The sequence below is a fragment of the Bubalus kerabau genome, chromosome 17 (genome assembly GCF_029407905.1).
Source record: "Bubalus kerabau isolate K-KA32 ecotype Philippines breed swamp buffalo chromosome 17, PCC_UOA_SB_1v2, whole genome shotgun sequence".
In the NCBI taxonomy this organism is placed as follows: domain Eukaryota; kingdom Metazoa; phylum Chordata; class Mammalia; order Artiodactyla; family Bovidae; genus Bubalus; species Bubalus kerabau.
Genome location: NC_073640.1, coordinates 11001843 through 11020618, shown reverse-complemented (window position 1 = coordinate 11020618; position 18776 = coordinate 11001843). Strand labels below are relative to the sequence as shown.

Below are 18776 nucleotides of genomic sequence, written 5' to 3'. Positions count from 1 at the left end.
AAACAAAAATCAAGAAGAGCAGTAGCTCTTAAACATACATCTAGTCCCTAAATAATGGTCTGGGGTCTTGAGAAAGGGTTGAGGGATGGCATTGCAATATCTGGAGAAACTGAGAAACTGGGGGAGCCAGAAAAGCCATAAAAATGACAAACTGGACATTACAATATTCAAACTGATTGGTGAAAAATGACATATTAAAATCATGAGCCAACAAAAAATATACAGATCAATAATAGTAAAGATATAAACTGATGTAATCTTCGCCCTTTGGGGGCTCTTCGCCCCCTCTCAGTGTCTATGCTGTGAGCGTTGTATCTCTATATCTTCTAAAATAAACTTTGTCTGTGTGAAAAAAAAAAAAAAAAAAAGAGAGAGAGATGGCAGAAGGAACGATAGAGTCAAGAAGAGAAACACTGCAATTTTGCCAGGTACCAAAGGGTACAGATTGGAACAGGAAGAATCTGGAAATGAAATGGAATGACAATGGAAAATACAATACAGAGGCTACAGATCAAATGCAAATTAATGTTTTGTCCCCTTTAAAGTTACTCAGTGGGGGATGAGAGATTAAAATCTCCGTACACCCTCTGGCTTTTGGACTCACTCTCAGATGATAAGCAGTCTTCTCCTCCCACAAGAAGAACAGACTGGATGCCTCTGGGATGAACGGGTGAGGGAAGGGAAAGGGCACCAGGTAGGAACAGACTGCCTTCACGTGACGGCACCGGCCCTGCTCTCGGGGCCCTGCAGGTGTTTGCAGCTGCCTCTCGGAGGAGCTTCCACGGGCTCCTGGGGTGGGGGTAATGCTTCTCCTTCAGGGTCACATCGCCTCAGATGGTGCTTCTCCCGTCACCAAGAGGGTTGCTCTCTCTGTTCTCCTCATTCTCTCTACCATCTCCAGTGCCCCCTCTCCCGAGGCCAAACATCTGGTCCATAGCAAATTCTCACCCAGTCCTTGGCTGCTACCAGCCAACTGTAGTCATTTCCCAAATGCAGAAATGCCACCTTTCCTGTCTTCCCTTCCCCCTCCCTCCACCTGTCATAGATCATTCCTTCAAGGCCATGAGTAAGGAATGGCCCATGGGAGTCTCAGTTGGCGCTAATGGTAAATAATCTGCCTGCCAATGCAGGAGACATAAGACACACAGGTTCAATCCCTGGGTCGGGAAGATCCCCTGGAGGAGGAATTGGCAACCCATTCCTGTATTCCTGCCTGGAAAATTCCATGGGCAGAGAGGAGCCTGGTGAGCCATAGTCCACGGGGTCGCAGAGTCAGACGTGACTGAGTGACCGAGCACAGCACATGTGAGTTCTCAGCCCCAAAGAATACAAACCCAGCTGTCCAAGGGCCCTCTCTGGAGACCTTCTCTCCAGGCTTGAGAACAGAAGAAGGCAGCACCCACCCCCTCTTCCCCATGACAGAGGCAAGATGGAGATACACATGTAGCAGCAGCTCTGTCCAAATCCTCTGACAAATCTTTCTCCCCGCTCTCCACTCTCTTGACCCTTTAAAACCACGGCAAGGCCCCCTTCTGCTGGAATCTCCTCTCTCATCTGGCAAATGAGGACTACTCATCCTTTGAACTTCAGCTCTGGCCCCTGCCACATCCCATAAACATTTCTTTCTCCCCCAAGGTGGAAGCAACCCCCTAACCTGTGCCCACACCACTCCCCATGCCAATTCCTACCTTGGAGAGCCCCACGTGCCTATTAGACCATATGGCCCTGAGGACAAGGACCACATTTCATTCATTTCTGTGTCCTGAGAGCCTTGCTTTATGCCTGGCATACAACAGGGAATCATTAAATGCTTCAATGATGAAAGAGTCAGATGCTGCGCTCAGAGGACTGGAGAACCACAGACTGGGAGAACTGTCTCAGAGTAAGTTGAACCTCTGATAACAATGCCCATAATTCTCCATTTTTTGTATTGCAGGCACCTTTCTGGTCACTGTACTGGTGAGGGATGCCTTCTCAAACTTGAGTTTGGAAATTGGAAGCATCACTGTCACAGGTAAGAATTTTCTGAAAAGGGGTATAAAATTTGTGACTAGGGGCATCCATACTGGCTCAGGATCTAGAAAGGGCCCCTCAAAAACAGAGCTTTGAATACTTATTTTGTTCTACAGATATTAAGAATTCTCTGGTTACTCTAGGCAATAATGTAAGCAGTATAACATCCAACCATTGATACAGAATTCTAAAACATCCAGACTTGTATTACTTACAATCCTTTTGGCTTCAAGTAATAGAAAGCCCCATCTAAGTGGCTTTAAGTTCAAGTCACATTATCTCATGTAATTGGCTAGGAGGTAAGTAGTTCCAGGGATGGTTCAATGGCTCAATATCACCAGCAAGGACCCAGACTCCATCTGTCATTCTGCTCTGCTATCCTCAGAGCATTTGTTTGATCCTTAGGCTTGTGCCTCATGTAATCAAGATGGCTGCTGCAGTTCCAGACATCACATGTCAACCCGGCATTATCCAGCAGCAGCAGAAACCCATCTACCCGTATTCATCTCTTTTTAAAAAATAATTTTCTTTCCTTATTTAGGTCATGCTGGGTCTTCGTTGCTGCATAGGCTTTTCTCTAGTTGCAATGAGCAGGGCTACTCGCTAGTTGTGATGAGTGGGCTTCTCACCGCGGTGGGTGGCATCACTTGTGGAGCAGGGGCTCTAGGGTGCACGGGCTTCGGTAGTGGCAGCTCAGGCTCCAGAGCATGGGCTCAGTAATTGCTGTGGTGCTCAGGCTTAGTTGCTTTGTGGCATGTGGGATTTTCCTGGCCCAGGGATCGAACCTATGTCTCTTGCATTGGTAGGCAGATTCATTACTATTGAGCCACCAGGGAAGCCTCCATCTTCTTTTTATTTTGTGTGTGTGGGGGTACTTTTCCATTAGTCCTTAGCAACCTTCCCTTTAAATACCATTGGCCAAGGTAGGGTCATATGCCCAACTGCAAGGGATGCTGGGAAGCCAGCATTTTTAGGCCCTGTGGGAGAAGATGGATTCTGTCAGCCAAGAGGAAGGCTGTTGGTAGGCAGCCAGCAGTAGATGTCACTGTCTGAAAGTTTGCCTTGAACATGGTTGCCAAAACTTTTGAGGAGCAAGAGGCAGAAAAGCAATTCAAACTGGCTCAAGTCAAAAGGAAATTTTATCAATTCTCAGAAAAGTCCAGGGTTTAGGCACAGCAGTATCCAGTCACTCAGTGTCTTCAGAAATCTGCCTCTCTCCATCTCTTGATTCTGTGTTGGCTGCAGTCTGATTCCCTCTTCCTAAGTAGTAGCAAGATGGCCCCAGGCTTCAGTCCTTAACCCTGAGGAGAAAAAGCATCTCTTTGTTGACATTTCCACCATAAGTCCTGACGCTGCCTCTCACTTGTCCCAGCTTGGTTCATGGTCCCTCCTAGACTTGCTGCTGAGGCCAGGGGGAAGTGCTACTCAGGGCAGACCAGGGCCACACGCCCACCCTGGAACCTAACGTAGGATCAGATCCACCCACAGGACTGAGAGTGCGGAGGGATGCTCCCCCAGGGAAAAGCATCACCTGTAAGTGCTGCTGTCAAAAGAAGGTGGCAGGGACGCCTGGATGGGAGGGAAACATGAGATGTCCATTCTGCTGTCCACAGCCCTCCTAGGAGTTTCCACACATGCTGTTCAAGGCCCAGAGAGGTTGAGTGACTTTGCAGAAGTCACTCAGTTGATTCATGGCAGGACCAGGGGAGCAACTATCTAGATTTCTTTATTCAGGGACCATCTTCTTTCTTAAGGTTAAGCAAGTTCTCTGGGTCTAGCATTTTAGCTTTGCTTTGTATAATTTTACAGACGTTCAAACTTATCATTATGAGAATGAGAATTTACTGAGAGGGAATTTCTTTAAAGATCAGTGATGCTTTGATATTAAAATATCCAAGCCACCAGGGCCTAGTGAATCACATGGAATGACCAACCCTAAGTGCTCAGCTTAATCACTACATTTTAATTAGGCAGTAATCACACTCACATTTCAGTTGTCTTCAGAGCATATCACCTGAGAGCACCTACTCCATTTTTTAAAAACTTGACACACTAATGTTCTTTATGGATGAACAGATGACAAAGCAATTATATATAGCACAGCACTCAGTCCTCCTGGAGCTTTGAAAAATAAGGGTTGCCTTCAGCCTTCTTTACAGATGTGTATGTTCAGTCGCTCAGTTGTGTCTGGCTCTTTGCAGCCCCTATGGGCTATAGTCCACCAGGCTCTTCTGTCCATGGCTTTCCAGGAAAGAACACTGGAGCAGGTTGCCATTTCCTACTCCAGGGACTCTTCCCAACCCAGGGATCAAACCTGCCTCTCTTGCGTCTCCTGCATTGGCAGGTGGATTCTTTACCACTAGTGCCATCTGGGAAGCCCACTCTTGATGGATGAAGCATCTAATACTCAGTAACTGACCTGCTCAGGTTCACACAGCTGGTTAGAGGCCAATGAGCGGATCCAGAAGCACACCATGGTGCTCTCAGTCCAGCTCCTACCAGGCTGTCAGAGCAGCTTGTACCCACCTCTCCCCATTCTGCATTCAGTGAGGTCAACTTGGCATCTTGAGCTCTGCTTTATGGGATCATTTGCACCACAGAAATCCACAAACACTACAAATCAGGGCTCCCACCCTCACCCTTCAAGTGCTAGGTAAACATTAATAGAAAACAGTTGCACGTCTGACCTAAATCTTAAGTTCTACCTGCACTGGCAGCTGTCTACCTCTTTCTTACCTGCAAAAGCAGTGTCTCTGGGCCAGTGGCAAACATGACAGTTTTGCTTCTGACCTGTTTCCTATGACCTGAATGTTTGCTATGTGCCCCTAAATTATTTCCAGAGACAGGCAGATGCTCTGACTCTGCCCTTTGGTGACCTTATAAACACCACCAATGTTTGACACCCATCCCCACTGTGTTCACAGCTCCTTCCAGTCTCCAAGAACCACGGGGAACAAAGGTCCAGAGAAAGAATGTGAGTATTTTTAAAAAACGCTTAACCTTACAAGAAAAAAGGTGTCTAAGTACTCTGTTTTATTGGGGTTTGGGCCTTTCAGGTGCTAACAGCAGAGCACTAGCAATCAATGAGATTTCTTCTGTTTAAAAAGAAGCCCAGAAGAACTGAAATCAAATGAAGCATGCTCTCTAACCACAACAGCACTATGCAATAAATCAATAATAAGTTATCTAGGATATGTAGATAACTATCAGACATTTTGGAAATTAAACAGCACACTTCTTTAAAAAAAAAAAAGATCAATGGATCAAAGAAAAAAATCAGAAGGATATTTTCAAATATTTCTAAGTGATAATAATAATACAGCCTATCCAAATATATGGGATGCAGCTAAGGCAATGCTCAGAGGGAAATTCATGGCTTTTAATGCTTGTTTTAGAAAAAAGGCCCAGGTTCTTTAGTGTTTACAGCAAGACTAAGTCTTTGATTCCTTGCTGTTGACTTTTTTCTTGCATTCATTTCTTCAACAACAAGATTTACTGTGCCTCTACAATGTTCAATGTTCAGATATTAGGGGCTGGGGATACACTGGTGAATAAACATATGTGTGGTCCCTGCCTTCATGAAGCTTAGTGGGTGAGACTAACTAACAAATTAGCAAAGAATTAATAACTGTGATGTGTCTAACTAGAATCAATAGGGTGTGGTGAGAGCAACTAACAGACTATCACATGTACTATTAAATGTGACCAGACAAGACCTGTTAAGAAGTGACATTTAAGTGGGGACCTGAAGGTAGGATAGTCAGCCACCCTGTTAGGAACAACAAGTGCTGTCTGGGTGCATAGATGAGAAGGCTCTGAGGTGTGTCAGGGGAGGAGGAGGATGGAGGAGATGACTGAGATGGGCAGAGGCCAAATCACACAGGGTCTCAGGTACGAGGGTGTTTGGTTTTATTCTAGGGCCATGGAGACCCCTGGGGGTTGAGCTCTGTTGCAGCCTCCTGTTATTCCCAGGCCAAGCCGTCTGGGCCTGAGCTTTCAACAGATCCAACCAGAATTGATCCTGGAGCACACTGCACTCCTGACAACCCCTTTCTTAGAATCCATGTGCTCTCTGTCACTGCCCAGCTCACCCTCCCTCCTCCTTCCAGAAGGCTCCAGGGTCCTGTCCTCTGGGAAGCTTACCCCAATACCAGCTGTCTGCTGTGTAGAGCTAATAGCTCTGCAGCCTCTCTGCTCCAGACACAAGAGGACGCGCATCACTATTATTCTCACTTGATATGCACAACCCCAGGAGTCAGACAGGATCAGAACCTCCAGGGGAGCAGCAGCTCTTAGCCTACTGCCTCCCTCATTTACGTTCTCATGATCCCCTGAGCGCCCTCTACTGCAGCACTTAGCACTCTGCATTTTCATCCTTGGTCCTCTCGTTTGTCCATGAGAGGAGACGCAAGGGCAGGGGCTGGGTCTCTCTCTGTTCCTGTATCTCTAGGCACCAAGCACAGGGCCTGGCCCATAACAGCCGCTGCCAGCACAGCTGAATGTACGATGAACCCTTAGCCGCCAGTCCACACCAGCCTAGTGACTTACCTGGTGATCCATCCCATTCCACACTTTACACTGTGGCCATCTCTTGCACAGACTGCTCTGGGGTGGAAGGTGGGGTGCCAACTGTGGAGTGTGTCTCACTGACCAGCTGCTTCTTCTGCAGAGAGACAAAGGGAACGTGGAGCTGTACGTGGAACCTGGTCAGTACTTGGATCCTTTCACCACAGTGACCCTGGGCTGGCCGGACAGGGATAAGGACTTACGCTTCCAGTGGGCATGTGGTAGGTGGTCTTAGAGCTCTGAACTGTCTCATCTCATCACGAAGCGATGGACAGCGGTCAGCTTTTGCTGTTCTTAACCTTCACACCAGGATTATTCATGCTTGACATTTTGTGTGCCTTGTATGTGCCAGAGGTGGTGAATTCCATGGAAATGGGAGGTGCGGGGAGCAGTGGCCTTGAAGGCAGGCAACCAGAAGAGGCACTATCTATAGAGAATTTAGGAACAATAATTAGACCCTAAAAGTCAGTCTGCTTTTTTATTATTGCCATAAATAATGTCAGTGGTAAGACACTCCTCTCCTCTCGGACTCCATCCCTCTTTTAACCTCCACGCTTTTGGTATGCCACAGTTTAGAAAGAGGAATTGATGAGGCCTTTTCTGACAAAACTTTTTTGTCAACCACTAGCACCTATTTTTAAGAAGCGGTTGTTCTCCTTTTTATGGGGATAGCTAGCTAGGTGTATGTGCTCAGTTGTGTCCGACTCTTTGTGACCCCATGGACTGTAGTTCACCAGGCTCCTCTGTCCGTGGAATTTCCCACATAAGAATACTGGAGTAGACTGCCATTTCCTACTCCAGGGGAATCTTTCCAATCCAGGGATCAAACCCGCGCCTCTTGCACCTCCTGCATTAATTAGCGGGCAGATTCTTAGATATATCTTACCTATGGATACATTCCTTTAGAAATAAAATGAATGCCATTCATACTGTATATACTGCTTTTGTTAACCTTTTTTTTATTGAACAATATATCCCATATATTTTTAAGTCAATATATTCTTCTGCACCTTGATTTTCATAACTGCATAATAGACTGTCAAGTTGCTATATGGGCATTTACTCACCAGTGCCCTCTTTTTGGACACTGAGTTTCTTTTGAATTACTTGCCCTTAAAAACAACGCTATAATGAACATCCTTACAATGTTCAATTTCTATTTGCATTTGTGATTACTTTCATCAACAAGTTGCAAAGTCATGTAATATTTGAAATCTTTTGATATGAATTGGCAAGTCTCACAACACCCTTCAGCATGTTAGTTCTTATTATCTGAATTAATAGAGGATACAACAAGTACAGACTTTAGGTGACTGAGCTGATGACTTGATCCCCAGGCATGTCCTGTGAATGACTACACACTGAGGGTAGTTGGGGTAGTGGATAAACATTGATCAACAGAGTTGAAGGGCAAAGATTTACTGAGCTGATATAAAGTAGGAGATGATCTGCAGCCTCCCAGATGGAGATTCGTCCTCCCAGGTCCCCAGTGTATCCCCAGAGACAGGCAGCTGTGGACAATCCCTTACAACAAGAATAAGAAGATGCCTCGAATGTTCTCCAGGCAGGGATATTTATCCTCTCAGCGCCTCTCCAGCTATAGGCTGTCCTGCTCACCAGTGCAAGTCACCGATGCAAAACAAGCCAACAAACCCTGCAGGTTTGCTTAGAGTTTGGGTGAAGCAAGGGTCATTTTCCCAGAAGCATCCTTCTGCAGCACCATTCCTGCAACTTGAAAGTGAACTGAAAAAAAAAACACCACCAAAATCTCTATTTGGAGCCAATTTTCATACCAATGACCCATTTCTTCTAAAAACCCAAACCAGAAGGTAGCCACATGTGTCAAGTTCAAGGTTCCTGGGTGGATTACAGGGTTGACCCACCTCTCTCTCTCTCAGGGCGCTGCTGGGCCCAGTGGAGTGACTGTGTTGAGAGGCAGCTGCTCCGCACAGACCAGAGGGAGCTGGTGGTTCCACCGTCCTGCCTGCCGCCCTCGGACTCTGCTGTTACCCTGCGCCTGACAGTCTGGAGAGGCCTGGAACTGGAGAACCTGGGGGAGCAGTGCCTCTATGTGTCCGCCCCCCTGGAACTCAGGCCGCGAGTCAGGTGGGGGTGTGAGAGCAAACTCCTGCGGGGTTGCCGTCGGGCCAGGGTGTTCTGACAGTCAACTCTGGCTACACTGAATAAGGGGCAGGGTTTACACTGGTGGGGAAAACCAGGCCCTGTCTCCATTCTCTCTGGAGTCACTCAGTGGTCAGTGATGAATCACACAAATGAATGGAAGGAGAGAGTGTACCTCCATGAGAGCTTCCCTGACCCCAAGGCTACCTCAGCAGAGATGTGAAGACAGAACAGGAATGAATTTGGCCAGGAAAAGGGGGCTTGAGAGAGAACAGAACAGCAAAGGGAGGGAGCATAGAACAATCTAGAAGTGAGAGAGGCTAGTGTGGCTGGGGCACAGAGGAAGAGCAGGCAGGGGCTAGCTCGGCAGGGCCTCGAGGGTTGTGTGAGATGCATGATTTTGGATTTTATCCTAAGAGTTCTGGAAAGCCACCAAGACGTTTAAGCAGGCTGGGAATGTGATCATGTTTTGCTTCCAAACACTGGTAGCTGGGTAGAGAAGCAGCTGGAGCAGGTGAGAGAGGACTCAGGGAGACTGCTTAAGCTCATGCAGGAATCAAGAGGAGAGTTCAAGGTAGCAATGACTGCCAGCTGGGTCCCTGAAGGAAGAAGATGGCTCACTCGAACTGGGAACTGATGGGAGCTGAATAAGGGTTGATTTACAGATGTGGGCAGGGATAAGAGGACCAACCATGGATGACCATGCAGGCTGCAAGAGGAGGAAGCCATTGTCCCTCTTAGGACTTCAGGGGAAAGAGGCGGGGATGGCATTTCTGTGAACCCCCCGGGGAGCTTCAGCTGCGGGAGAGGTGCCCCTGGAAGGAGCTGGGGCCTCAGCCAGAGGAGCACGGCCTCTGCCAACTACAGGACATTTGGTGAGGAGCAGGGAGAGTGCTGAATAACTATCCCAATGCTCCCCATTGGATAGGCCCAAACAGAAGACAGAGGGTGTTGGAACCTGGTGATGCAGTCTATGGAGCTCAGTCCTGGGTGCATAGAGCCACAGAGTTGATGGCAAGCGGGCTGCAGAGGCAAAGGGAGAATGTTCAGCCCACTAGTTCTAGGGTAGATGAGAAGTCAGAAGTAGGGAGATTATTCAGCTACTTTGAAGCTCATATGGAAAGGATTGGGAATGGGCTGGACACAGCAGGAGTCAAACTGACCTCTCATTGACTCAAGAAGGGGAATATGACAACACAGAGAAGGCCTAGAACTCAGGTCAGGATGTGTGGGCCCAAGTTCCATCCCCCAGTCAGGATGAATCACATAAACTCTCTGAGCTCGGTTTGCTCACCTGTGATATGGGAATGCTGATAGGGTTATGGTCAGCACTGGATAAGCCAATAAAAGTGGGACATGGCAGGTATGCTGAAAAATCATAGTGTTCATTGGAGCTGAAGCTCCAATACATTGGCCACCTGATGTGAAGAGCCGACTCACTGGAAAAGACCCTGATGCTGGGAAAAATTGAAGGCAAAAGGAGAAGAGGGGGCAGAGGATGAGACGGTTGGATGGCATTACCGACTCAAAGGATATGAATCTGAGCAAACTCCGGGAGATACTGAAGGACGGGGGAGCCTGGTGTGCTGCAGTCCATGGGGTCGCAAACAGTCAGACATGACTTAGCAACTGAACAACAACAATTGATCGTTATTAGAACCATAAAGAATCGTGGAGATTGATAGCTCTCATCCCCTCACTTTGCAAGTGAGGAAACCGAGGCTCAGACAGGTTAAGTGACTTGTGCGAAGCAGCCTTTCCTAAGTGGCAGGGGCGAGATTGGAGCCTGGGGTCCTGTCAGCCTCCTACACTTTTCATACTGTTATTCAGTGCAGTGAATGGAACAGGGATTCAGGCAGGCACAAACTGCTCCATCTCCATGACCACGGGTATGCTCCGGTTTGGGTTGGGGCAAGGGCTGCTTTTATTCCGCCTTGACTTGAAAAAAGGCCATTTCCTACCTTCTCAAATAACTTGAGAACTGGACCAGGCAAGGTGGCTCCTCAGACTAAGGATCTTCCCAGCTCTGTTCTCTGTCTCCCTTTCAGCTGTGAGGAGAACTGCGGGCCAGTGGATGCCAGCAGGGACGTTATGCTGAGGGTCACCATGGGGGACAGGTCTGCAGCAGCCATGTTCAGCTGGTATTTGGATGACACCCCACTGGAGAAGGTGAGGATACTGGCAGCCTCGCAAAAACAGAAATGTCTTCCCACTTTGACTGACCAGACCTGTGTCACAGGCCCAGGACTGAGCTGGGGGTGGGTCAGTCCACTCAGCCCATGGAGTAGGAGTTGGGGGCTGGGGGCACTGGCCTGCAGAGAGAATGGATGCAGGGGAGAAAAACCAACAATAAACATTGCAGCAGATGCCGTGGGGGCCCCAGCCATCCCTCTTACCAGGCTGATCCAGGCCTCCCCCAGGGCTATGGGGAGGCTGCTGATCCATAACTGTGGGGGTCTAACAGCCAGCCCCCCAGCCTTTGAGTGCCACAATTTCTGTGGTGCAGCTTATGCTCCAGAGCCCCCCATGACACCAGGCTGAATGAAGCTGGGTGCCTCCTGAAACCACTTCTTTGCCTCGTTTCATTTTCTCCCCACCTCAGCTGCCCTCTTGGTTTTCCCTGGGAGCCCTGCCTTGTAAATGCCCTGCACATGAACCCTCGTCTCAGGCTCTGCTTCCAGGGAACCTGACTGAGGACAGATAACCCAACATGCTGGGGATGAGCATTTGGGCTGACCTCGGGGAAAGAGCTGGTGCTGCTGTCCATCCATCGGAGACAAATCCGAAAGGTCTCCCTAGCTCAGAAGCCACTGCCCGGCGGGGTCTGGTGGCCTGGCTGCAGCCTCAGAGGTCCTGGGCTGTGCTCTCTTTCAGGCCGAGCCCCTCCCTGAGGCCTGCAGACTCCGAGGATTCTGGCCGCGTTCTTCAGTCCTCCTTCAGAGCAACACCTCCACCCTGATGCTCAACAGCTCCTTCCTGAGGATCCGCGGCCAGGCCGCCCGGATCAGAGTCACAGGTGGGAAGGCTCCTCCAGTCTCTTGTCACAGACCCCACCTCCTCCAGAGTGAACCGAGAGGAAGCCAGAGGTGCTGAAACAGGGCCGGCAGTGCAGGGTGGGGCCATACACAGGCTCTGGCGTGAATCCCACCACTGCCACCTTCTAGCTGGGAGACCTTAGGCCGGAGATTTAAGCCCGTTTCCTCACATGCAAGCAGGGCAATAGAAATGTCTGCCTCTGAACTGAATGGTGCAGGCTGAGCGACACAACACGGGTGGTGAAGGCAGACCATCCCGGGGTGTGTAGTCTGTGCGTCCTGCCAGGTGATTCAGCGCTTCTCACTGAAAACAAGCTCCGGACAGCAGAATGTAGGCTCTCAGAAAGATAAATAATGGGGTAATTATTCCTCTTCAGATGAATTCCTTTGATTCAGTATTTCTCAAAGTGGCTCATAGGCCACTCGCCCAGGATAACCTGGTACTATTTTAAATTACACATTCCTGGGTTCACCCCAAACCTTCTGAATTAAGTCTGGGCCAGGGAATTCATTTAAATTGATTAAAATTCTGTATGCACAACTCTTCCAGGCATGCACTGTTTTTGAAAACTAGGTGATTATAACAGGCGGTTTGGGGTGTTGGTGCAGGTTAGCTGGGGCTCTTCATGGTGCTGTGGGAGCCCTTGGTTTGGGGTAGGATCTTCCTCTTTCTAGGTCCTGACTGTGGTCCTTCCAAGCTTGATCTCTTGAGAAAGTCTTGTTTTCCAATATTCTTCCTCCTCACTAAAGCCCTGTGAGGAAGCTATTGTTATCAGCTCCATTTTACAGATGAGGAACTGAGTCTCAAAAGGTCAAAGCCAAGGTCACATGGAGAGTAAATGGCAGGACTAGGATTCTGTCTGTCCAATTTTGCTGAGACCCTGGAATGTCCGGCCTGAGGCATGAGGGGTAGGGTTGGAGTAGTTAAGATATGCAGATTTCTGAGCCTTACCCCCGAATCTCCAGAGAGAGGCTCTGGAGCAAGGCCTGGGAATCTGCATGTTAAACAAGTTCCCAGGAGATCATGAGCCATGGTGGAGTTTGTGTGACACCCACAGCCCCTAAGCACATCTTTTGTCTTCACTCCCCAGCAGTGACCAGGTGTGCCTATGGGGAGGACACCTATGTGGTCAGCTCCCTGCCTCCCCTGGAGGTGCCCACCTGCACCATTGCCCCAGAGGAGGGGACCATCCTGACGAGCTTCGCCATCTTCTGCAATTCCTCCACTGCCCTGGGCCCCCTGGAGTACTGCTTCTGCCTGGAGTCAGGTACCGGCTCAGGACCGCGCTCACCCCTCACTCCTGGGCTCATTCCTCTCCAAGAGCAGGCACCTGTCTCTCTCTGAAAGCTGCAAAAAATGTGTTCTGTGGGTGAGAGGGGTTTGCAGGATTACTCATAACCCCCACCCCAGGCCCACTGACCCAGCCACACACCACAGCAACATGAGAAACAGGTCCCATCAGTATCTCCTCTGCAACGATAGAGGCCAGAATGACCTCTGTCCTGGCATGAGGGACACAGGAAGGGTGAAATGGAGGCGGGTGTGCAGAAGTATGACTACCAGGACACCATTCCTTAGTACACACTGGTACACACTGGGAGGAGCCCTGACTCCCGGAGCTCTTCAGGACTAACACAGCCCTGCTCACAGAATCATCAGTGATGTTAGGACCCACTTTGGAGAGGCAACAGGGAGTGGGTGATGTCACAGAGCATGCCAGGAGGAGAACCGCTTGCAAAGGCCTACCGGAGGAGACGGAGCGTGCTGACGCCGCCCACCGCGATGCCCTGGCCAGTGCCCTGTCTCTGTAGCCCCCACCCAGGACTGCCGCAGGGCATCTTCAGGGGAGACGGGAAAGCCACCCAAGGTGTCTCTGCTCACCTGGAATGAGGGTGGCTGGTCCTTGGCAGGCTTATCTGAGTCCTTGTCTCTTCCTAATGAACTTCAGCATTTTATGACCCTCCCAAGAGCTCTTGAAAATGTTCTAGTCAGACTGGGACCATCATCCAAACCGAGGCTCCAGGAATGTTGCTGGGGGCTCCCCAGTATCTAGCATTAAACACCACAATGATGTAAACTGTACACCTTGACAAGGTGAAGGTGGAGGGGAGCTATCGTCAGATCATGGGTGTCCTTCAAATAGTTGTGGAATGCATGTCTGTGACTGGGTCTGAGCCTACAGGGAAACAATTCAAGGAAGGTAAGTAAATTTCATTTCAAATCTGTGTTTCCCTAAATGAAGACACCAGGCCCGCTGCTCTAGTTCTGACTGCTTATTCCGTTATAGTTCCTCCTTCTGCCTCACACAGGTGAGCAGGGCGAAGGAAGCGTGACCAATATAAAAATGAATTGGCATTTGCAATTCTATAACTTTGTGATTGTTTGCACACTACAATGAAGAGATTCCAATGACAGGTGAGTCCCCTTTAAGGACACAAAGGATATTCATTCATTCATTCATTTTTACAACAAATATATTGAATTTAAGCCTCTGTTCTAGGTTCTATATATACAGTAATGAACAAAATAGAGGAAGTCTCTGACCTCACTGTATTTATAATCAGTGGTGGAGACAGCTGGTAAACAAAGACACAGGATGAGAGGCACTGTTTTAGACAGAGCAGCCTGGGAAGACCTCTATACAGGAAGTAATATTTGAGGGAGTCTGGATAGGCTTTGAACCAGTTGTTAAGATCGTCTTCCTTTCCTTCTGCTCCTCTTTCTCCTTATTTTTGTAATTTGGCTTACCACTTTGATTTTTTCTAAAAAATCTATCAAGGGGGATTGTTTTTCTGAAAATCTTCATAGATTCTAGTAAGGCTATTCCACAGTCACGGCAGCAGATGATTTCCTAGGGAGGACAGTCAGTCAGTTCAGTCGCTCAGTCATGTCCGAGTCTTTGTGACCCCGTGGACTGCAGCACGCCAGGCTTCCCTGTTCATCACCAACTCCCAGAGCTTGCTCAAGCTCACATCCATTGAGTCAGTGATGCCATCCAACCATCTCGTCCCCTTCTCCTCCTGCCTTCAATCTTTCCCAGCATCGGGGTCTTTTCAAATGAGTCAGTTCTTCGAATCAGGTGGCCAAAGTATTGGAGATTCAGCTTTAACATCAGTCCTTCCAGTGAATATTCAGGACTGATTTCCTTTAGGATGGACTGGTTGGATCTCCTTGCTGTCCAAGGGACTCTTGAGAGTCTTCTCCAACACCACAGTTCAAAAGCATCAATTCTTTGGCAATCAGCTTTCTTTATAGTCCAACTGTAACATCCACATATGACTACAGAAAATATCATAGCCTTGACTAGACAGACCTTTGTTGGCCAAGTAATGTCTCTGCTTTTTAATATGCTGTCTAGGTTTTCCTAGCTTTTCTTCCAAGGAGCAAGCGTCTTTTAACTTCATGGATGTGGTCAGCATCTGCAGTGATTTTGGAGCCCAAGAAAATAACGTCTGTCACTGTTTCCATTGTTTCCCATCTATTTGCCATGAAGTGATGGGACTGAATGCCATGATCTTCATTGAATGTTGAGTTTTAAGCCATCTTTATCACTCTCCTCTTTCACCTTCATCAAGAGGCTCTTTAGTTCCTCTTCACTTTCTGCCATAAGGGTGGTGTCATCTGCATATCTGAGGTTATTGATATTTCTCCCAGCAATCTTGATTCCAGCTTGTGCTTCTTCCAGTCCAGAGTTCCTCATGATGTACTCTGCACATAAGTTAAATAAGCAGGGTGACAATATCCAAAGTCATAGCAGCAGGTGATTTCCTAGGGAGGACAGTGGATCAGCATAAACTGTCTTCTCCCGGGAAGTATGGAGTCCAGGAGTCCCTGCCATGCCCTCACGAGCTGTGACTTTTGTGTCCTTGTCATCAGGCTCTACCTTGGTGGACTTACAGTCACGCTGAGACCTGGGAATGCCCCCTTAATTATTCAATGTCCATTTGCCAGGTTCCTGTTTATACTGTGGCCCTGAACCTGCCCTCCCATCAGTTTACCTGCCACTTGGAAAAGAAAACGATGACTTCATGTTGACAGTGGTCATTTCTGTCTCCAATCATGTGGGGGGCAGACAGCAGACCCAGGCAGTGGTTAAGGTGAGTGGCAGCCACTGTTCCTCTACTGAGACAATTTCTTTTTTTTTTTAATTAATTAATTTATTTCTTTGCTTGGCTGTGATGGGTCTTACCTGTGGCACGTGGGATCTTGGTTGCATCACGTAGAATCTTTCATTGCGGTGCATGGACTTTCCAGTTGTGGTGCACAGGCTTATTTGCCCCATGGCATGTAGGATCTCAGTTCCCCAACCAGGGGCTGAACCCATGTCTTCTGCATTGCAGGACAGATTCTTAACCACTGGGCCACCAGTAAAGCCCCTGAGATAACTTCTTGACTTGTCTGAACTTCACCAAGAGGGTGGTGGGGTTGAAAGGAGCCAAGGGCATGACCATATAAGGGTTTATTCATTCATTCCTTCAACATATATTTACAGAGCACCTACCACATGCCTGGTCCTGGTGATACAGCCATGGGCAAAAGACCTGGTCTCTCCCTTTGTAGATCTTAGGACTAGTGGCCAGTACAGGGGAAGGATCCAGGGGATTTGGGGTGGGGTACCTGAGGGAGGTGGGGGCAGAAGAACCTAGAGATGAGTTAGACCAGTGCCTTCAGAGTTCAGAGGAAGGAGGACCAAGATCAGCCACTAGGTCTACAAGGAAGAGGTTGGATAAAATTTCAAGTCAGTTTCAAAGGTGAGAAGCCAGGTGGATGGAAAGACCTGAGGGCATGATGAGGAGGACAGTGAGAGGTGAAGTCATGACCTGCCCGAGGTTTGCTCCAGGTGGCCGTCAGCGCAAGTGGGTCCACGGCCCTCAAGCCCTGGGGGGAGTGCCCACGCCAGGTAAAGCCCTCCAGCCCTACTCTGCTTCGCCGTGTGCAGGCTGGGCCTTCAGGCTCTGGCTCCAGAACAAGAGCTGGTGGGTTCAGATCCTCCTGCTCTGAGCATACCTCTGTTCTCCTGTTAGGTGGGACCTGGACATACCTGTGTGGAGGAGGAAGCATTCCAGGCCGTGGTGTGGGACAATGTCACCGCCATTCTGCAGGGCGGGCGTGGCTCTGAGCGGCTCTTCCAGCTGGCCAGGGCCGTGTCATCCGTACTGGACCAGGGGCCGGGCTCCGGGCAGCTGCCGAGAGTGGACACCAGACAGAAGGTGCTCCCGATGGACCCCTCTGTCCTTTTGCTGGGGTCCTGGGGTCTGCATGCAGCCATCTGGGGAGGGGAGTGGGGTCCATGGGGAAGTCTTTGGTATCTCCCAAGTTGATGTCATGTCTCTCTTTCAGTACTTTCAGTGAGTGACATAAAATGAAGCAACCTTTCTCTGCTCAGCTTCATGGAACCACAGGTTTCTAGGGTGGGAGGGAATTTAGAGGCTACCACTGCTGTCTCTTCCTGTTCAGTTCAGTTGCACAGTTGTGTCTGACTCTATGCGACCCCATGCACTGCAGCACACCAGGCTTCCCTGTCCATCACCAACTCCCAGAGCTTACTCAAAGTCATGTCCATCGAGTCGGTGATGCCATCCAACCATCACACTGCACACTGAGCACACTGCAGAGGATGTGAGCAGCGTTCCCAGGTCCACATTTCCAGTAGGTAGTGAAGACAAGAGCAAACCCGGGTTGTCTCTTCCCCTGCCCTCCTCCAGCCTTCTCACCCCAGCCCTTCTCCCCACTTAGTCCCCTGGCCCCAACACACATGCACACAACTCCACCTGGCTCTCATTCACCCTGAGCATGACTTACATGCTTCCCTTTGGAAGGGAACTTCCTTTTGGATGCCCTATGATCCTAAGCACATGGACTACATAGCCTGACACCAGGTCTTCTCATGAAACACTGGGGTCCTGGTGAGAGACGGATGTCAAGCTCTCATTGGGCAATGGAGGAGATTTTAAGAAAGGCTCTGTTGAGAAAACTGGAGGCAAGTTTTCAGAAACAAACGAGAGAGGACACAGGACCCCAGGGGCTCATCCTGAAGTGACCAGCATCCTGGAGGGGCAGCTGTGTGTGGAGGGGGCTCCTTGGCAGGAGTGGTGGTTTTTGAAGGATGAGACTGGTAACCCTGGCAGGGAGGGCGCCTGCAACAAAGCTTCCTGCTGTCTCCTCCCACCTGCGCATCTCCTGCAAGTCAATCCACAGGCCAGAGGCCCAGCAGCCTGACATCTCCATGCAGGCAGCCTCCAGGATGGCGACCAAGGATGGGGAAGATCTGCAGAGGCAAATGTGAGATCATCCATTACCCACCCGAGTTTCTCTCCAGAACAATCTGATACGAGTCCCCTCACTGACAGGCCTATTCTTCCCTCCACCCAAGATGTAGCCTGAATGGGAGCCTGGCTGGCAGCAGACACGCTCAGACTCCGCAGCTGCTGTGAAAGACTGTTGTTTTTCAGTTGCTCAGTCATGTCTGACTCTTTGCAACTCCATGGACTGTTGCCTGCCAGGGTCCTCTGTCTATGGGATCTCCCAGGCAAGAATACTGGAGTGGGTTGCCATTTCCTTCTCTAGGGGTTCCTTCCTAACCCAGGGACAGAACCCTCATCTCCTGCATTGGCAGGTGAGTTCTTTATCACTGAGCCACCAGGGAAGCCTGAAAGACTGTTAGGCGATTAGATGAGCAAGTTTTGAGTACCAAGCAGGACAGGAGGGTGAGAGCAAAAGTTCACCTCTATTTGTGCTCTCCCAGATGGTTGCTATGAGCCATATCTGGCCACCTATTTTTAAATTGAAATGAACTTTAATGAAATAAAGTTAAAAATCCAGTTCTCTGGTTGCACTAGCCACATTCCAAGGGCTTAATATGTAGTTACATTTTGCAAGCGGCTATGTTACTGGACAAGCACAAGGACAGAACATTTCTATCAACACAGAAAGTTCGATGGGGCGGTGCTAAAATTATATTCTTAGGTTTTACCTGCCTCAACCAAAGCCAGCCCCTGGCCTGCCCCTCGTTAGGGCTTAGAAAGCATGTTCCCCCAGAT

The 18776-nt window shown here is 49.1% G+C and overlaps 1 protein-coding gene and 1 long non-coding RNA gene across 3 annotated transcripts in view; one reads left to right on the top strand and one right to left on the bottom strand.

The window, feature by feature from the left end:
- Window positions 1-18776, top strand: part of LOC129632443 (polycystic kidney disease protein 1-like 2) — a 105239-nt gene that overhangs the window by 26145 nt on the left and 60318 nt on the right. For both annotated transcript variants that reach the window (XM_055554070.1, XM_055554069.1), the window contains exons 8-16: window positions 1937-2014; window positions 4938-4987; window positions 6683-6800; window positions 8478-8685; window positions 10749-10869; window positions 11575-11716; window positions 12827-13003; window positions 15688-15833; window positions 16761-16946. In XM_055554070.1, the coding sequence (XP_055410045.1) occupies window positions 1937-2014; window positions 4938-4987; window positions 6683-6800; window positions 8478-8685; window positions 10749-10869; window positions 11575-11716; window positions 12827-13003; window positions 15688-15833; window positions 16761-16946 (1226 nt within the window). The remainder of the gene's footprint in view (window positions 1-1936; window positions 2015-4937; window positions 4988-6682; window positions 6801-8477; window positions 8686-10748; window positions 10870-11574; window positions 11717-12826; window positions 13004-15687; window positions 15834-16760; window positions 16947-18776) is intronic.
- LOC129632448 (uncharacterized) lies at window positions 6758-11006 on the bottom strand. The gene is made up of 3 exons (XR_008704529.1): window positions 10662-11006; window positions 8109-8322; window positions 6758-7006 (listed from the first exon to the last, which is right to left on the bottom strand). It is a non-coding gene; the product is annotated as an uncharacterized LOC129632448 (long non-coding RNA).